This window comes from Lingula anatina, chromosome 1, assembly GCF_051362555.1.
Source record: "Lingula anatina isolate TDL-2025a chromosome 1, LinAna3.0, whole genome shotgun sequence".
Taxonomy (NCBI): domain Eukaryota; kingdom Metazoa; phylum Brachiopoda; class Lingulata; order Lingulida; family Lingulidae; genus Lingula; species Lingula anatina.
The window spans coordinates 2,463,826-2,481,954 of record NC_141767.1 but is presented as its reverse complement, the minus strand read 5'-3'; the positions used below and the strand labels follow the sequence as shown (position 1 = coordinate 2,481,954).

Below are 18,129 nucleotides of genomic sequence, written 5' to 3'. Positions count from 1 at the left end.
GCAAGAAATGGAGTAGACGACAACTGGATATTCAATTTTAAAACATAAATGGTAAAATTGTATTGTATCAAAATGTGTTGAATGTATCCTATTCAGGATTTTCACGCCAAATTGATTTTTTTTTTTTTTTTTTTTTTGAAAAAAAATTTTTTTCCAAATCGTGAAACATTCAACTCGAGTAATTACACGTTTTCAACGATTTAATTACACGTAATTCGGCTGCTAAAATCATGTTACTTAAGAAAAAAGAAAAGAAATAGACTTAACAAAACCCTGCCCTACCATCCAGTTCTATTCCACCGCTTTCTCTCTCCGAAGGTACTGTTGCGGGTTTTTTTCTCTGTTACGTAAAAAAAAAAAAAAAAATATATATATATATATATATATATATATATATATATATATATATATATATATATATATATATATATATATATCATTAAAAACTGGGGAGGGATATCAGCAGCTTCTTTTCTTGATAGAGATGGATAGAAACAAGAGGAGGCCTTTTAATTTGTTAAACTGATTGTATGCAGCTAGAGTCCCCAAGAAGTTGGAGCAATCTACGTAGACTGAGAGTTTCAAAGGGAATTCAGCTTTAATCTCATTTTACATGTACCCCTCATATCATCTTACAAAATAGCCACGGTTTAAAGGGATATGTCTAAATTTGTTGCTACACTATAATCATTCACCATCATTTATGTTAAGGGATTGAAGTGAGAAAAAATGGATTTGCAATTTCAGATTCTTTGCGCCAAAATTTCTGAAAGTTTTGAACAGACACAACAATGGACAGAGGAGTCCCACAAACGTTTCAACGACGTTATGCCCCATGACCATGGCTTGAGTGAGACAGACGAAAGAAATTTAACCAAATTTATTTCAATGATAAAGTTGGCCCAAGGGGAGTGGTTCGTATACCCATCCACTGGGGCATGGTGTAAGCTCTAAAGTTCGACGAACTCTTCAAATGGAATCTCAGCGTGCCGTGCTACAATACAGTACATCTTGTGGCGTCTGTCGGTCGTGAACAATCGTTTATCGGCAACGAATTCGAAATAAAACAAAACATTTACGATGCTTTCGGATTTAATTAGTTTCTTTTTGGCTTTATAAAACCCAATTCAAGGTCAAATCATCGACTAAATACAGTAGTAGCTGGTCTTAGAGCACCGTAAAGGATCTACACGGCCATTTAACAGCTGACAGCGAGTGGAAAATTTTTGTGAAAACATTTTAAAGTGTCAACATACAGTGTACATGTACGTAGCTACGTTTTGATAAAATAAAATCCATCAAATTCTATTACTGTACTGCGGGTATTTTTCACTAATTTACTGCAGGAGGGCTATTTTTGCCGTCATCGTTGTATCATAGAGGCACTAGTGCTGGGAGGTTTACCGTAATATGAAGCGAGGTAACTTTACAGAAATTTGCAGAGCTAGAGAATATCCAGAGAAATGTGTGTGAATAGTCGTATCCAGTGAAAAAAATTGTTTACGACCCTGGTAGGGCACGAACCTGAGGTTAAACAGATTATTTCACACAAATTTGTAATAGTCGACGCAACGAGCTATACTGTAAAAGCCACGCGGTGTCAAATTTTCGCGATATTTTGTCCATATGTCCCTGATTAGTTCGTAATATTAGTTTTAGCCTGTGGCATTAGCGTGTTTATGCATAACATCCTGAAAACTGTTCGGCTATTATTTTGTGTGCTGTAAGATATCGGATTCCCAGGAAGGATTCAGAGTATTAGCGCTGCGGGAGGGAAAAGTTATACATACACCAAACTGATAGAAAAAATACTTGTATCGGGAGGAAATCCACAAGCATATTCAACGCAAGCATTGGACAATAAACTATTTAGCACTTATAACTGACAAATCTAGTCTTCAGTCTCTCCCCCACCCAGCGTGGTGGTTGTAGATGAATGTAATATGTAAATTAGCACGTGACGTTTCAAGTCCGTCATGACATGTCCCACGTAAAGCGCTAACTGCAGTCAAAGAGATTGACTCGTGAGGTAAACTAGGCAGCAATGAGGATGTCTTTCCTCAAGTTACTCACTTGTGTTACGATTTTAATCGCGGAATCAACTTCAGCTGCCCGTTCAAAAAAACCGAACATCATTTTTATAGTTGCGGACGACTTAGGTAAGTAATAGTTAAATCACAAACGAGTAACAATCATTTTAGTTCAAGCACTAATTGCTAATGTGTGCACCAAATTTGTAACACACGGGTTGTTATGAAAACAAAATCAAGATTTTTTTATCTCTCGATTCTGGCATGTTACATTGTATGTATATCTGTACATAGCAGTAAGTGAATGTTAATCATTTTTCCCACGGGCCAGACCAATTTCTAAGTGCACATTTATCATTTGAGTCACTATCACTTTATTGTTATTTTGTCTGCCTTCATCTTATTGGGGTAATGAGCCGAGAGGTCTTGGTGTTCAAATCCGGTCTGGACTGGTTTGAACCTACAAATTTGTAGTGGTTATAACTGTTTTAAGAGCTTACGACCATCTGTAATAATAGCAGCGTGCACGAAGATTACTTGGCGACTTCTTCTTTTCTTCATGGACTTATTATTATGCCGTTTATATCAGACAAAGCATTTTCTCCACGAGAACTGACTGTGTGTAATGAAGTTGACAGTTCCCCACCCTAACTTCTCTAATCACCGTATTGTGGAGCGAGGACACCCAATACAACTGTTCACCCCATTTCAGGTCATTTTCTTTGTGGTGTTCTTATTTACAGACATAAATCACACTACCGGACACAAAATTTGTTACCAGCTGGAAGTTTTTCAGTTCAAGGGCTAACCTCTAATGCTTTATTCCTGCTGTCAATTTACTTGTGGAGAGGAACAGAGATCAAATAAAACCTAACACATTGCAGTGAATTTGTTCCAGATATTTAAGTAATTTTCTACAAAGATTTTTTATGTTTGAGGGCTGCACTTTATATCAAAAGCTTTTTAACCCTCTTCACATAAGAAGAGAGAGAGAGAGAGAGTGAAAACTGCACATATAGAAAGTCTTAAGCACAATAATTGTCCATAATAAACAAAACTATTTTTAATGTTGTTCTTAAGTTATTTTCTTTTTTATTTGAAAAATGATTACTCTTTGTGTCTTTTGAAGTTGATTTATTCCAAAACTACTTGTATTTGTATAAATTTATTTTCATTAGGTTGGAATGATGTAGGCTGGAACAACCCAAGTATGCAGACACCACACATGAATTATCTGGCAGAGAAGGGAGTTGTCTTCAACCAGTCTTATGTCCTGCCAGTTTGCACTCCGTATGTATCTTTTAGGTATTAAATTTCCAAAACTGAACAAACTCTACACTGATGGGTTACCACAAGTGTTAACATATTTTCCCATGCCAGCACACTTATATACGAAAATACGAATTATTCATCCATGCGGCACATGTACAGCAGCTGCAGAGTTTTTTTTTAAAGCTGAGGAATGTTAACTTTCTAAAAAATAAATAGGAAAGTTTAAAATACATTGATTAAATAATTTTGTTGGTCTTGGCTGTCTAGTAAGTCTTTTCTTTCTGGTTGCATTGTGACTGATGGTATACTTCAAACAGGGGTGGATTTAGGAAGTCTTCTGGGTCTTCCAGAAGACTGTCAGATTTTCAAGTTTATTTCAGGTTTCTACTTTTTTCTGTTGGAAGATGGTCAAAAAAGAGGATGAATCAACAAAGATAATTTGGAAAAATGTCACAAAATATCTCTGGATCCACCCCTGTCAAAAATGTTTCTATTTTACTGAGAATTCACTGGAAAGGTGTTGCAACTGCATTTCTTCAACACAGCTTACTTGAGGTGAAATGCTATTCCTTTTGCATAATATTTTTTTTTTCGTGTTGTCTCTGATTTATTTTTGCAAGTTCAATACACCTTTTCAGCCTTTTGATTTCAACACTGTCAGGCTGCTGTCTGCGCTTGAATGCATCTAGAAATTGGAAACCTGGCCACGCATTTTTATGCAGCAATTCTATTTGAAAAAGCCATGATTTTGGAAACTTTATACTCAGTAATGATCCTAATAGACCTTAAATTGTCTGAAGGAAGAAGTGACTAGTTTGGTTTCTACTGTGACTTGACAATTCCCCTATGGTGACATATTTTTCTCTGCTTTGTTATGTTTAGAGTTCAGAAATGCTTTGTGATAGAAAACTAACAAAGCATTTCAGCAGGACCATAATTAAATAATTCTGTTCAACCAAAGGGCCTTCAGGCTGAAAATATTTAATTGCCACTGTATTAAGAATTTCATAAAAGTTAATGAGGCTCTGCATGAAAGTTTCCAAATATTTCATCACCTTGAAGACCATTTATCTTAAAATGAATAATGCTTGCCAAAATTAATACAATGGCCTGGTGTGTGACAGGTTTGGGAAGGGGGCTGGGAAGATTGTCAGAAAAATCAAAATAAGAATTAAGGTTTGAGAGAGAGAGAGAGAGAGAATAATTGAGTGTATCACATGCTTATCTGTTTTAGATCAAGAGCAGCCATGTTGACTGGATACTACCCTTTCAAAATAGGTTTACAGGTAAAATTTACTTATTTCTTTTTGTTTGAATAAAATCATTTTTGAATTGTCATTATATATATATGAATAAAGGCAAGTGAGAATTTTTTGAAGCCTTTGCTATTGGTGTTGAGTTAAGTAATGCATATTGTGACATAAAAGATACTAAGTATAAAAGGAAAAACATGAATTATAGATGTGGCACAAAACTGCCCAGTTGCGTGTCACAAAAATTGTCAATGCCAACCCTAAAAATAAATATAAAAAATACTGATGCTGAGTCCTGCAACATGTCATAAACAGACAAAAAGAGATATCCTTAAATAGTTAAAAAGTGCTTACATGTTTAATCAACAATAAAAACCTATCAAACAGTACTTGGAAATACATGAAACACATTTGACGCTTCATATTTCTCCACTCCACAGCATGGTGTAATAAAAGATAAGGAGCCAATGGGTCTTCCTCTGGATTTCACTTTACTGCCACAGGAGTTGAAGAAGTTGGGATATGACACACACATGATTGGAAAGTAAGTTCTAAAATAATTTTTTATGGTTCAAAGAATAATATTAAGTGATAACATTAAGATTGTGCTGACTTAAGACGCATCTGATATGTTTTTTTCTCAGCGTAAATAAGGGTATTTAGGTTTTAAAATATTATATTACTCTTGTTTCGAAAAAATATAAATTAATAAAGAAAGAAAATATTCAAAATAAACTTTGCTGGAATACTTATAATAACTATTTCTCTTCAGGTGGCACTTGGGGTTCTGTAAGTGGGAGTACACGCCAACCTTCAGAGGGTTTGACTCTTTCTACGGCTTTTACAACGGAGCGGCAGATTACTACACACATGTTCAAGGTATGTGTTTGAGCTTGAATTAAAAATAGCATGAGGTTTAATTTACAAGTAGCATTTACATTTAACCAGGTGCTGTTATCCAACATTTGGACAAGATATATGGCTGATATATGTGAAGTGGAAGAAAGGTGACGTAATTTCTGTGCCAGTTTAAAGACATGGAAGGAATGTGTTCCATCTCAAAGATTTATGAGGCTTGACATGCCTGATCATCTTTCACCAATCTGGCCACAGATGAGGGAGATATTAAAAAAAAAAGATTTTACTCATATAATTTATGTTGGTCCCAAAATAAAACACTCCTCAAAAAACAAAACAAAAACAAAACAAAAAAAACAAACAAAAAAACAAAACGAAAAAAAAGGAGCACAGGCAGGATTTATGACAATAAAGATTTCAAATATTTAAAGTTACATTAAAAGGTTTATTTTTTGACAAAAAAGCTAGAGAACCAAACATTGCCTTGTTTGTTTTTTTGCCCTTAAATTGACTCAGTAACATAAGTTCACCTAATGTAATGGGGTTCAAAGTCCTGCTAATTTAGGTGAAAAATAAATTAGTCATTAATCATTCTGTTTTTAAATAAAGGTAATGTAACACAAAAACTTTGTCTGCATAGTATCATTGTTTCTTTCTTTTTTTAATAATTGAATGCAGACACTTCAAATGTCACGCCCAGTACAATTACAATATGCTTGTAGAAAAAAGTAGGTACTAAACACTTTTCAGGTCACATAAGCAGGCTCAGCTATAAAAAATTACATCCCATTTTGAAAATTGACCTGTCTGAAAATCTGGCAAGACACAGGCTTTCCTTTTTGTCAGCTTTTTGGCACATGATGAAAGAAACAGCTGCAAGAGGCTGTACACAATAGCTGGCAATAAATAATTGCATCTGAGTGCAACAAGAAAAAGGCTAAAATATCTCTGTCAAATACTGTATCTCCTGAAGTCTGTTACACAAATGCCAGCCTGCTTGCCAGTTAAAGAGAATTGTCTACATAATAAACTATCTTCATCTTTTATGATATAAAAATGATTGCATTACAAGTTTAGAAAGATTCTCAACTTGTAAATGCTGCAGTATATAATTAAGGTCTCACCACAAGAAACTAATGACACCCATGGTGCCCCCATAAGTTGTAAAGGGGTAGTAGTCCAAGTTATAACTATTATATTATATTATAAATATGATAAATTTTTGATTAAAAAGGTACAGAATTGTCTAATATTGCTTTATTTTAACATTAAACAGTGGATGTCATTGTGTGTTTTTCTTCCATTTAGGAGCTGCCCACAAGGTAGCAGGGTTAGACTTCAGGAACAACACCAAAGTTGTGATGGACCAAAGGGGGATATATTCTACTGTAAGATCAATTTTAAGACACTGTCTGTGTTTTTTTTTTTCAAATTTCAAATTAAATCTTAAAAAAATAGTTTTGGTTATCTGAAACGTTGTGCAGGCTGTTGTAAGTGGATTTAAATCAGATTATGCTGGCTATTTTGGGTATATGAAACAGCATATAGTCCAGGATCAAGTTTGACAAAACATTTTTGATGATTTAAGATGAATAAGGGTTTATCAACAGAAAGCTCTTTGTTTTAACAATGCAGAGAGCATATGGTTGTAATGAATGAGGCGGTGGATTTACATCATGAAAATGTTTAAAATGTGCACATACGTTGTACAATGACATCATATTTTGGTGAGCTATGTTTATAGTCCATTGTTCTGAATTGTTTTTCTTTGTTTACTCTATGTTTACATTACATAATTTAAGTGCTAGATAAAATTTTTCATGTGAAAACTAACTGCTTTGCAGTTTGCATGCTATCTTTTTTCTTTTAGAATCTTTTCACAAAAGAAAAAAATTTGCCCAGTAATTTTGGAGAAACAATTATAATTTAATTAAATGCAGATTTTCTTTTTGTATTTCTTTCATTTTTTGTAGGATTCCTATGTGAACAGAGCTAAAGAGATGATAAAGTACCACAACAGAAGTCGGCCATTTTTCTTATATTTGCCTTTTCAGTCTGTACATAGTCCGTTGCAGGTACTTATAAACTGAGAAGTTTTAACTTCTTGCTCTTTGCTCTAAACCACAAAACTATTTTAAAAATTCAAGTAACTATTTGTTGTTACAGCAAACTGTAGTCTTAATAGTTGCAACGGAATGTACTTTGTTAACATTATGTAGTATTAAAGCATTAAATTTCCAGACAAAAGAGCTCAGAAAATATTTACTGCAAATAGTTTGTAAGGAAGCAATAAACCGACATTTAGATTACTATATTAAATTTCAGAAATGTAATAGCCTCATGAGCATGCTTTGATCATTAAATTACTCTGTTGCCAAACTTCACTCCAGTGGAAATAATTTGCATGCATTCTAAGCAGCTGACAGTTTTTGTATACAGATATTTAGAACCTGGATTTTTGAAAAATCACACCACTCCCCTAATCTCATTTGTAAACAAAAATATGTTTAGAAAACATTACATCATGGAGTATAAGCAGAGCGCATTCTCAACGAATTAAGCCAGGCTTTACAAAGCCGGTGACCTAAAAATGGCGGACGTACATGAAAGAAAAACCGCCTAATCTTTTAATAGTCTCTCCGCCTCCCCACACGTCGTCCCTGCGGGGTACAGTAATTAAATCGCGTCTCCGTTCGCCATGCGGAAGCTACCTGAGAAATATTAAGTGCGCATGCTCATCAGTTAAACTCGTGGTGAAGAAAGCATGGCGGCTGAAGGCGATCGAAGGAAAAAAGCTCTTCTGTTCTATTATCTTTGAAAACAGAGACGAAAAAGGAATAATTTGGCCCGTAGAGAAGCAATGAATCGACTATCTACGGAGATAATATCACCAGAGATATTCACGGAAATATTAATGTTCGGAGCCGAGATTTAATTACTGTACCCCGCAGGGACGACGTGTGGGGAGGCGGAGAGACTATTAAAAGATTAGGCGGTTTTTCTTTCATGTACGTCCGCCATTTTTAGGTCACCGGCTTTGTAAGCCTGGCTTAATTCGTTGAGAATGCGCTCTAAGACTATTTGGTACAAAACTGATCAACACCTTATGGTTGATAAAAATTACAATGCTCTCCATCTCAGGTGCCGAAGAAGTTTGAAGCACTTTACGCACATATTCAGGACCATGACAGGAGAGTTTACTCTGGTAAATTACTTAATTTTGTAACAATATATTTAAGAATAAAATATTTAAAACATATGTATATACTGGTCCTTGAATTGCTTGGTTCAGAGGAGAGTTGTAGTAGTCACAGTAAATCAGTGTAAAAAAAAAAGAATTTGGCACTGGAAAGATTTTCAACGTGAAATGCAGCATGCATTTGGCATGAATGTGATTAATTTTGCAACTAATTACATGTTATAAATAAATATTTTCAGGCATGGTAACAGCAATGGATGATGCTATTGGAAGAATACACCAAATTCTAAAGGAATACAAGTTGTTGCGGAATACATTGATTGTATTTACAACTGATGTAAGGTCAAAAATGTCCTCATCAAAAGCTTGGTAATGGTATCTTAATGTAATTACCTATCATCTTTGCTCCTAGTGAAGAATAAGCTGAGGTACAGGTCTCTCCATCTTGGTCTGTCCCCCCCCCCTCCCCAAGATAGACTGCCCTATCTCATCCCTCTGTTTCTGCTGTCTTCCTCAAGGTTTCTGGTAATATGGTAGTGCATTTTAAAGTGGTATCACATTTAGGAGAAACAAGGATTTGTATGACTGCTGGGGGACAATTAAAAAAAAAAATTTAAGTTCCCATTGACCTCATGCCAGGAAACATTTGACTATGCTAAGGTGTTTTTTCCCCTATTAGAATGGTGGTGCACCTCATCATGGGGGAAGTAATTGGCCGTTACGAGGAGCTAAGACAACACTCTGGGAAGGGGGAACCAGAGCAGTGACATTTGCCTATGGCAGCATGCTGAAGAAAACGGGATATGTCAGTGATCAGTGAGTTTTTTTACATTTTTACATTTCTCATAAAATAACACAGTTCTTTTTGTCTTTCTGTATTTTCATCTCTTTAAAAAAATAATCATTTTTATGTGGCATCTCTTCAATTCAGTCAAGTGAATAAGCCTATGAAAAACTAGCATGGTTGGTTGTGCTTTCTTTGTATTTTCAGTTTTTAAATGCTTGAAGAAATATGCTGCATTTTTAGCCACCGTGTTCAGAAGAAATGGCCTTTGTTTCTTATTTCAGATTAATCCATGCCGTAGACTGGTTCCCGACCTTTATTACTGCTGCAGGGGGAAAACCAAGTAAGGCTCATGGCATTAAAGAATTGTGATACAATTGTAATTGTCATTTTTCTGTCACAATAAATAACTCACTGTAAACTAATTAATATTCTATTGTTTAATATATTTGCCTGTGTACCTCTTTCAATGTTTTATTCTAGATCTAAAAATGGATGGTGTCAATCAGTGGAGAATGTTGAGATTTGGACAACCCTCCAGAAGAAAGGAATTTGTTTACAATATAGATGATGTAAAATTTAGTGCAGGGATAAGGTAAAGCCATTATATAATTAATTCAAAAATATTTCTTTATTGTTATTGTATCTGTTGTATGTGTTGGGTGGGTGGAGGCAAGTCACTCTGTTTATGTCATTTATAAAATACACTGGTTAAGCTGAAAAATCCAGTTTTATGCAGTTATATGTAAAACTTGTGTTTGCTTTCATTAAAATTGATGTCAAATTCTTATTTCTTATATCCTACATAATACATGGTATAATTGCTTTCTTGCTTTGCAAATATATTTATTTGCTTGTCAATAAATTGTATTTATTTCCATTTCAGATTTGGAAATTACAAGCTGATATTAGGATCCCCAGGGAAATACAGCACCTGGTACCCACAACCTCAAGTTTCTAAGCACAAACACTCCAGCAAGGTCCAGCTGGTGGGCCAGGGAAAACACTTGTATCGGAAGTTTAGTTCAGAGGAATGTGAGTGCACTTATAACAGAAAAACAACCCGCGAAACAAAAAAAAAATATATATATAAAATACACATTTTGGTCTGCCATTCGCCACGTGTAATTTTTCATTTATTTTTCTCGACAGAACTTTCAGAGTAGCAGCATTGAAAATTTCTGCTCGTTATATTATTATTATTTCTTTTAAATTTCAAAATCTTTTGAATAGTCAGAAAAAATGTGCCCATATGAAATATTTATATTTATATGAGTGATGGTGAAATCTGTTGTGTATTTGGTAGCGAAAGGCATACTCTGCAGAGCACAAAAAATAAATTATACTTCAAATAATTCAAAATTTATAATAATATTCTAGGCTTACTAAAATATTAATATGAAACATACTTTCAGAAATATTTAATTATGAAGAAAATTGCACTCTGTGTCAGTTTATTTGATATTATCTTGGGTAACATATTTATTAGTACTTCAGGGAATTTTAACTGTGAAGTGCCCCCCTGTGAGAATATTATTTTTATTATGAAATTGTAAAGGTTATTGATTGGATTTGAATTAAGTCAAGGAATTTAGAATGCAGTGATTTTATTTATTTGTTTATGGTTTTGCAGACTTACAGTCAAGCAACCCCATCAAAAGTTTATGGAAATGGTTTTGCTGCAAGACTTGGTCATGTGCTGCATGCGAGGTGACACAACCAAAGAAAACCCAAAAGCAAATGAAATATATGAAGAAGAAACTGAGAAAGAAAATGCAAAATTTAAAATTTCCTAAAGGAACTGAAACAGTAAACAGGAACTTGTACTCTCTGAGTGGACAAACTGAGCATAAAGTTCTCAACAGGCTGAAGAAAATAGTTTACAGAAATGAAGACAAGAATGAAAATGGAGTCTATCTTTTCAATCTGAAAGGTGAAGTATGATTCAAAGATTACTTCTATTAATTTAGTAGCCAAAGCAATTTATGGCAACTCTAGTGGCTTTTATAAAAACTAGAGGTCTTTTTAAAGAAGATAATTTTATATCTGTGCAATTTTTACCTCCTTTACTTAAAACTTTAAGAATTATATAGAAATAAAATTTTAGTTAAACTGGAAAAATTGGCCTTAAAAGCAAACTTTATTTCATTTCTTTGCAGATGATCCACTTGAACAGAAGGACCTGTCTAAAAGGCTGCCACACATAGTACAGAAACTGAGGACAAAACTAGAGACCTATATGAATGAGAGTTTGGTCCCTTCCCACCACGTCAATAACGAGCCATACTCCAACCCTGAGCTGTACTGGGGCAATGTCTGGTCCCCGGGGTGGTGCCACTAACTTGGAAGTCATTGAGGGCTCATTCCCAATGAGACTACTGTTCTATTTAGACCTCATTCCCACAGGTTTAAGATTGATCTATCTCCGTAGGGAGTCTCACTAGATTACTGTCAGCTTAGCCGGCTTAAATGTCTGTCCCGCCTACTAAAAACTGTAAGGGGGTAATTAACTTCTGTGCTCGGTCGGCTGACAGCAATTTAGCGTGAACCCCCAGGGAGTTAGGTCGATCTAGTTGGATCAATCTAAATCTTTGGGAATGCACTCTTAGATTGATCAAACTCCACAGGGACTATCACAGAATGCAATCAGGTTAAAAAGCCTCCTCCCGCCATTGAGTACAATACAGAAAAGCTGGTGGTTATAAAAGTATGTTGGAAACTGGAGAAGGTGATCTTATTGCATTGGATGGATCTACATGGAATGAAAGTTACATTGGGAATGGAACCTAAGACCCTTTTCACCACATGGAATCACAACATTTTGAGAGATTAAAGCTCTTACTAATGGAGGCCTGTGCCATTTAACCAGATTAATTTTGACTCGTACAAATAGTTAAAAACAAACATGTTTAAAAGAGTTACCCCCCCCCTCCCCCCCCCCCCCCCCCACACACACACACACACACACACACACAGTCAAAACAGTATAAGTATGCCACACCATGTGAAAAGGGCCTTTACTTTTAGCTGGATATGTTACAATTCCTGCCTCATCGGCATTCACTTCAAGCTTTCAGAATTTATTTCCAAGTTTGATCTTGACTAAATTTGGCCCATCATCAAGATTAAATAGGAAAACTGACAAGTTTTTTTTTTTTTTTTTTTTTTTTTTTTTTTTTTGGGGGGGGGGGGGGAGAGTTTAAAAGCTTGTTATTGTTTACCAAAAACCTTTCACACTTAAATTACCTAATAGCTTTCAGATCCTTTTTTAATAGGTCTCATTTTACTTTCAAGCATGTATTTAGTTGAGGGTTCATACACAGTAGAAGGCTCCACCTCTCTAAACCACTAGACATGAATATAATGATCAAACTACCACTGTAGTAAAATCCATGGTAATGTATAGAAGGTTTGAAAGGCTCTTTTCCCTATAATTTTAATTAAATTAAAAAATTTAATGGTGACAATCAAATTTAATCTTGTACAGTTTATTTTGGGGATCTTTGTCTTCTTTTAAGGGTTTAGTTAAAATGTTTTATTGTGATATGGCCGTAAATTTCATTGACAAATTAAGTGATAGAAATGCTCCAAGTATCATTGGGTACTGGAGAATTCTGATGATTTATAACACCCTAGTGCAACAAAAGTGTAGGTTCCTATTATTGTGCAATACAGGAACAAGTTATTTCAAAATGTCTGCAATATGTTTAATGGCTTTTAATTTATATTTAATCATGATATATATTCTCTAAGAAAATTATATTTGCTACTGTCCCATTCATCATTATACATTTCATAATGGCATCCAGCAATTTAAATGATTGATTATCTTTATTTACAGTACAAACTTTGAAACTGGAATAACTTTGCCAGAGACAAGAATATTCAAATACCAACATTTTGACCATTTTATAATATCCATGCTATCATTTCACAACTGCATTTTGTTTCTACTTGTACAATGTAAAACATTCCTTCACTTAAATTAAGCTTCATATGGCCTTATAAAAGTATATCTTATTTGCATTGATCTGCTAGTTTTTTAATACTTGGCAGAAAAGTACCTCATCATTTATTTAATGTCTCATCATTTATTGTATTTGCTTGGGTTTCCCCTGTGTAAGGCAAGGCCCCCTTTGGAATGAAACAACTACAGACTAGCTCTCCTCAAAAGGGTGAAAAAATTCAGTCATGGGTTACACTGTTAAGGTCTTCCATGGCAGATGTTTACTCTTAGTTAAGTTGGAGCTCTGGATATCCACAGCAGCACTCAGATAATTCACTTTATCAATTTTTGCATCAGTGGGTAAAATCATTGGCAGTAGGATAAAATTAGATTTGTAATAGGTCTCAGCTGCATGAATTGGACAGGCCAGTAAAATTTAAACCCAACAAATTCTAAAATGGTATCATGAATATTTGTAAAAGGGCTTTCAGTTTTTAAATGAGAATATTTATGGATACATGCTTCATGAACAGCCCATCCCATTGCTTAGTTAGTTGTGAAGTGATATTAATGTGATCAATTGTTGCATACTTTATGCTCTTTAGTGTTAGTATGCCAGCTATGCAAATTTGTTTACTTTTAGTACTGAAATGTATCCTGAAAAATCACATAACAATTCTGAATTAAGTGAATAAACATTCTCTTTTTATTCTTATTTCTTTGTAATTTTTTTATTGACTAGTAACCAATATAAAAAGAAATCAAATCTTCAGCAAAAGACATACTTCGAGCACATTTTGCAGCTTTGAGCACTTTTGATAAGCGAACACTGGCCACGTCTTTCATATACCCTAGTTGGTCATATACAGTATTTCAAGAGACCAATCGTGGTGACAGGGGTGCATGACAATAGTCACTATAGAACCTTCGGACCAATGAACCCCTTAATTAAAAAAAATGAAGAAAATGTTAAGAATTTTTTCAGACCAATGAACCTTCAAAATGTCAGGACTCTCCTGGTGACATTAGATGGCAGATAATTTCTCAAAACAGTTAATCATTTTGTTTACGTTTAATTATAATAGATATCAATAAAGAAAACTCAGTGAATCAAATAAGGATCCTGAGATCTCTCATTAGAAACTGGCCCAGATGCATTGGTCATAATATATGTAAATCCTCCAAGAATAACAATGTCTGTGTTAGTATCCATTTCTACACGTGGTTGAATAGAGATAAGAGACTTGTCTTACCACACTATGAAGACTGCTTCCCCACCAGTTTGAATTCATGTTCTCAAAGCCAAAAGTCCATAATGTAACCCCCCCCCCCCCAAAAAAAAAAAAAAGGGCACCCCACCCAAGCAGTCAATATGTGATGTATCCTTCCTCATCCTCCACCTCATCCTCTGTTGGCTGGACAGGTTTTCCTGTCCGTGGTATCCCACATATACACTCTCCACAGCATGTCCCGTTCCACATCCCCTGATCTGTGCAGCACATAATACTTCTATAGTGGGGCAGGCTCAGGGAGCAGGGAAACACAAGGCAAAAACAGCACCACATACATGCTAGTGGTATAAGTTTACAGAAACCCTTATCCCATGGGTAGAACCAGCGAGGGTCTGCCCCGTCCCCACAAAGGATTTCTGAGTCTGAGTATGGCGCTTGGGGTTTCCGTCTTAGCTCATTATGTTGAGATTTGCTGTTTATGAAGTCCCCTTGAGTTTGAGGTGGAAGTTCTTGGCCAACATTGCCTGTTGATATTTCACAGTGATCAACAAGGCCAGTAGCATTTCTATCCATGTGTTCATTTGCCAGACCTTTTTCTATTTAATATCATGCCATTATTGCTTCCTTGGTGAAGTACTGAAGTTCTGAGATGATTCTTAGTTTTTAGTTTTAAAAATCCACAAAAGGTGCATTTCTCACACGATGCTTAGAAACAATCTACAAAAAATCAAACAAAACGCGTGTAATTGTCACTGCTAATTAGCTTCTTTTCTTTAATTAAAAAAATTCATATAGGTGCGCTAAAGCATGAAAATTTTTATCCTACCGGTATGTAGTATGATAGAAAAGTCGTAACCATGCGCTCAAATGATATAAGGACATAATCCTTTTAATTTAAATGCCAAACATTTCAGGCTTGAGTGAAAACATTATACTCTAGCTTTGTTGAAAGTATAAAGCAAACAAGTTAGTTCAACAAAACAAAGAATGTTCCAATGTATATTATTATCAGGACTTACTTAAAATCTTATCTTACAGCCACCTGCATCTCCAGGGCCTTGTTTACGTGACCTTGACCTTACAAGTGTTCATGACAAGCCCAACTCAAGACCTTTATATTTCACTAAACTAAACTCTGGTTACTTGGTGTATTCTCACCAGTTTAATGATATATGGAAAACTTCTAGGACAGCATCTGTTTGGAGTGATATTTTATTTTTATTGACAAAAAACTGAGCGTTCCTAGATAACTAATTTATTTACATCTATCAAATGTACTATATCAATTTTTTAATCTCCATCTCCCCAACATAACTATTTCAGTAGCTTTAAATGCTTTAATGAATTTTCAATGTATTTTCAGGCATCAAATATGAAATTTGAAGAAGCAACAGATTTTTTGGAGATTATGAAGACCAAGTTTTATGGTATAGTTAATAAAAGAATAATTTATTCTCAGTGACAGTACCATGTCACGGCATAAAGTTAGGCACTTTCAAAACAAGTAGCAATACTGTACTGTATATCACGGTTGAACTGGTAACCAATGGAAGTCCTTTATGGGTATGGCTTTCATTGTCAAGCAATATCATCCTTTCTTTAAACTATGCCCAAGATAGGAACAATTCAGATATGTACTAGCTGAAATGGTTGACAGGACTGTCAACTCGAAATATTTTGGTACTGTTAAAGTAAAGTGCAATTGTTTGGTAAAAAATTTCTAAATATGAGCTGCTGTTCTATTAATTCACATTGTTTCAACAAAGTGTGTAAGTTACTTTGCTTGAGCTTCAATTTTTTTCAATAAAAGATCCATTTGGTTAGCCATTACTGGCTGACCTTTGTAAGTCCTTTTGCACAGCTTTTTATGTTTAACTTGCTTCTTTTCTGAATACTGTTTTAATGCAATGTCCCTTTCTTTCCTCTTTTTGATCATCTCCTGTAATCATAAAATATGGCAACTTCACAAAATTGTTGTGAAACATGGTCTCACATTATCCTATTATTTCAAGAGAAGTTTCAACAACACATAAAGAAAAAAGTCTTCTCATACTTAAATTTTTTCAGGATACTGTCTTTGCATATAAATAATATAAATAATAAATCATAGAGGATATTTATTACTGCTTCCCACACCTCTGTTCAATTTATAACTTTACCATATGATATACCACCGCAGTACATGTCTAAAACAACATTTAGCGGCTCTCACGACAAAGCTTTATTCAGAAGTTATCTGTATGATTTCCAACACCTATTTATCTGGCTACAATAGCTAGGATACAATATATTTTAATTTTTAATCCAGAACTGAAAGTGTATGAATTCAAGATTCTTTATGTATAGTTTATATCATGCTTATGCTTTTAAGTTTGGGATAACAGGTCATGCCAGTAAAAATATTCCCCTCCTTAAGCCCTCTAAAGTAAAATTATTGAAAAGTGGGTTGGCATGCCCCCCCCCCCCCCCCCCCCCCGGTTTCTCTCCCAGACCTTACCAGTACCCACAAATCTAAAGACAGAGATATCATCATCCTATTTTGTTAAAATAGTAAATTTCTACACATTAAGCAGTCTCAGAAAAATAAACATGCTTGGCCTTGCCATCTGCTTCTGTCATTCTGATACAGTGTACCTCACCCCCAAACCTTGATTATAATACTCATTTGTTTACTTTTATATTACTGATTATCATATATATATGCTGTAACTTACTTTGTGTTGGATTTCCTTTTCATGTTTTCGTTTTTGGAACTGTTTTTCTGCTTGCTTAAAAGCATCAACCTTTTTCTTCCTATAAAATTAATCCAAAATTAAAGGAAACATTGAATATAGACCAATTAAGAAAGAAAGAAAGAAAATATCTCAATCATGCATACACCAGTACATGGTTAATATTATTATTTTATTTATACTTACTTTACATTCTCTGTAGTTTTCACATATGTGACAGGTTTAGCACATTTGGATTTAGCATGCTCCTTTGCTTGGAGTTTCTTGTATTGGTAGAATGCCTTTTTCTTAGTCTTGTCTGCAAATCCTTGGCCTAAAACAATTGAAATAAATAAATAAAAATAACAGAATTCTTAACACACAGCTCCAAGGTTGAATATGCATATGTTCAACCACTGAAATTCCTTCACGTTAACCCCCCATCAAAACAAAACTTATTTAAATCAATGCAGGCAAATGCAGTTGTCTCTAAGTAAAGGTGGGCATACCTTCCGCAGTGTTTCCCAAGTACTTTTTATGGAAGTTGTGGACAGGTTTTACTCGGCCTTTAGATCCATGTGGATAATTCCTTCCTTTAGGGAATCTTTCCATTCTCAATTGTACTGCTGTCATGTACTTAAATTTTAAAAATGATTTCCACTTTATTTTTATGAGATACTAAATCATTCCATCCACAAAAACGCCGCTTTTAGCGATAAAGCCACCGACAGTACATGTTCATGGGCGCAGACATATTGGATACCGAGAAGTCACTATTTGGCGATTTTTTTCATAACAAAGAATATGTCACGCATATACAGTATAATATTCACCAATAAAATAA

The 18,129-nt window shown here is 34.7% G+C and overlaps 3 protein-coding genes across 4 annotated transcripts; 1 reads left to right on the top strand and 2 right to left on the bottom strand.

The window, feature by feature from the left end:
- The first annotated feature begins 1,962 nt into the window (after positions 1–1,962).
- On the top strand, positions 1,963–12,325 carry LOC106176485 (arylsulfatase B). 2 transcript variants are annotated; one of them, XM_013558892.3, is made up of 15 exons: positions 1,963–2,159; positions 3,209–3,320; positions 4,537–4,588; positions 4,996–5,099; positions 5,328–5,434; positions 6,722–6,801; positions 7,387–7,488; positions 8,555–8,618; positions 8,852–8,949; positions 9,292–9,428; positions 9,681–9,739; positions 9,880–9,991; positions 10,283–10,431; positions 11,030–11,329; positions 11,556–12,325. In XM_013558892.3, exons 1-15 carry the CDS (start codon positions 2,045–2,047, stop codon positions 11,735–11,737), a joined length of 1,773 nt encoding a protein of 590 aa, XP_013414346.2. In that variant the 5' UTR covers positions 1,963–2,044; the 3' UTR covers positions 11,738–12,325. The 2 variants fall into 2 exon arrangements, with proteins under 2 accessions (XP_013414346.2, XP_013414347.2); XM_013558893.3 differs by lacking the exon at positions 1,963–2,159 and adding an exon at positions 2,635–2,936.
- Positions 12,326–13,331: 1,006 nt separating this feature from the next.
- LOC147763838 (uncharacterized) lies at positions 13,332–15,678 on the bottom strand. The gene is made up of 2 exons (XM_087009412.1): positions 15,594–15,678; positions 13,332–15,291 (listed from the first exon to the last, which is right to left on the bottom strand). The coding sequence occupies exon 2, from the start codon at positions 15,145–15,147 to the stop codon at positions 14,710–14,712; it is 438 nt and encodes a 145-aa protein (XP_086865538.1). The 5' UTR covers positions 15,148–15,291; positions 15,594–15,678; the 3' UTR covers positions 13,332–14,709.
- Positions 15,679–16,002: 324 nt separating this feature from the next.
- On the bottom strand, positions 16,003–18,060 carry LOC106176478 (thyroid transcription factor 1-associated protein 26 homolog). Its single transcript, XM_013558880.2, has 4 exons — positions 17,795–18,060; positions 17,493–17,619; positions 17,289–17,367; positions 16,003–16,513 (listed from the first exon to the last, which is right to left on the bottom strand). Exons 1-4 carry the CDS (start codon positions 17,916–17,918, stop codon positions 16,349–16,351), a joined length of 495 nt encoding a protein of 164 aa, XP_013414334.1. The 5' UTR covers positions 17,919–18,060; the 3' UTR covers positions 16,003–16,348.
- Between the last annotated feature and the right edge of the window lie 69 nt (positions 18,061–18,129).

Bases quoted from the DNA above. Each gene is read 5' to 3' on its own strand.
- LOC106176485 (XM_013558892.3), top strand. From the start codon at position 2,045: ATGAGGATGTCTTTCCTCAAGTTACTCACTTGTGTTACGATTTTAATC. The intron at 2,160-3,208 runs GTAAGTAATAGT...TATTTTCATTAG, and splicing joins TATAGTTGCGGACGACTTAG to GTTGGAATGATGTAGGCTGG. The intron at 8,619-8,851 runs GTAAATTACTTA...AAATATTTTCAG, and splicing joins TGACAGGAGAGTTTACTCTG to GCATGGTAACAGCAATGGAT.
- LOC147763838 (XM_087009412.1), bottom strand. From the start codon at position 15,147: ATGGATAGAAATGCTACTGGCCTTGTTGATCACTGTGAAATATCAACA.
- LOC106176478 (XM_013558880.2), bottom strand. From the start codon at position 17,918: ATGACAGCAGTACAATTGAGAATGGAAAGATTCCCTAAAGGAAGGAAT. The intron at 17,620-17,794 runs GTATGCCCACCT...CAATTGTTTTAG, and splicing joins CTTGGGAAACACTGCGGAAG to GCCAAGGATTTGCAGACAAG. The intron at 17,368-17,492 runs GTAAGTATAAAT...TTAATTTTATAG, and splicing joins AAAACTACAGAGAATGTAAA to GAAGAAAAAGGTTGATGCTT.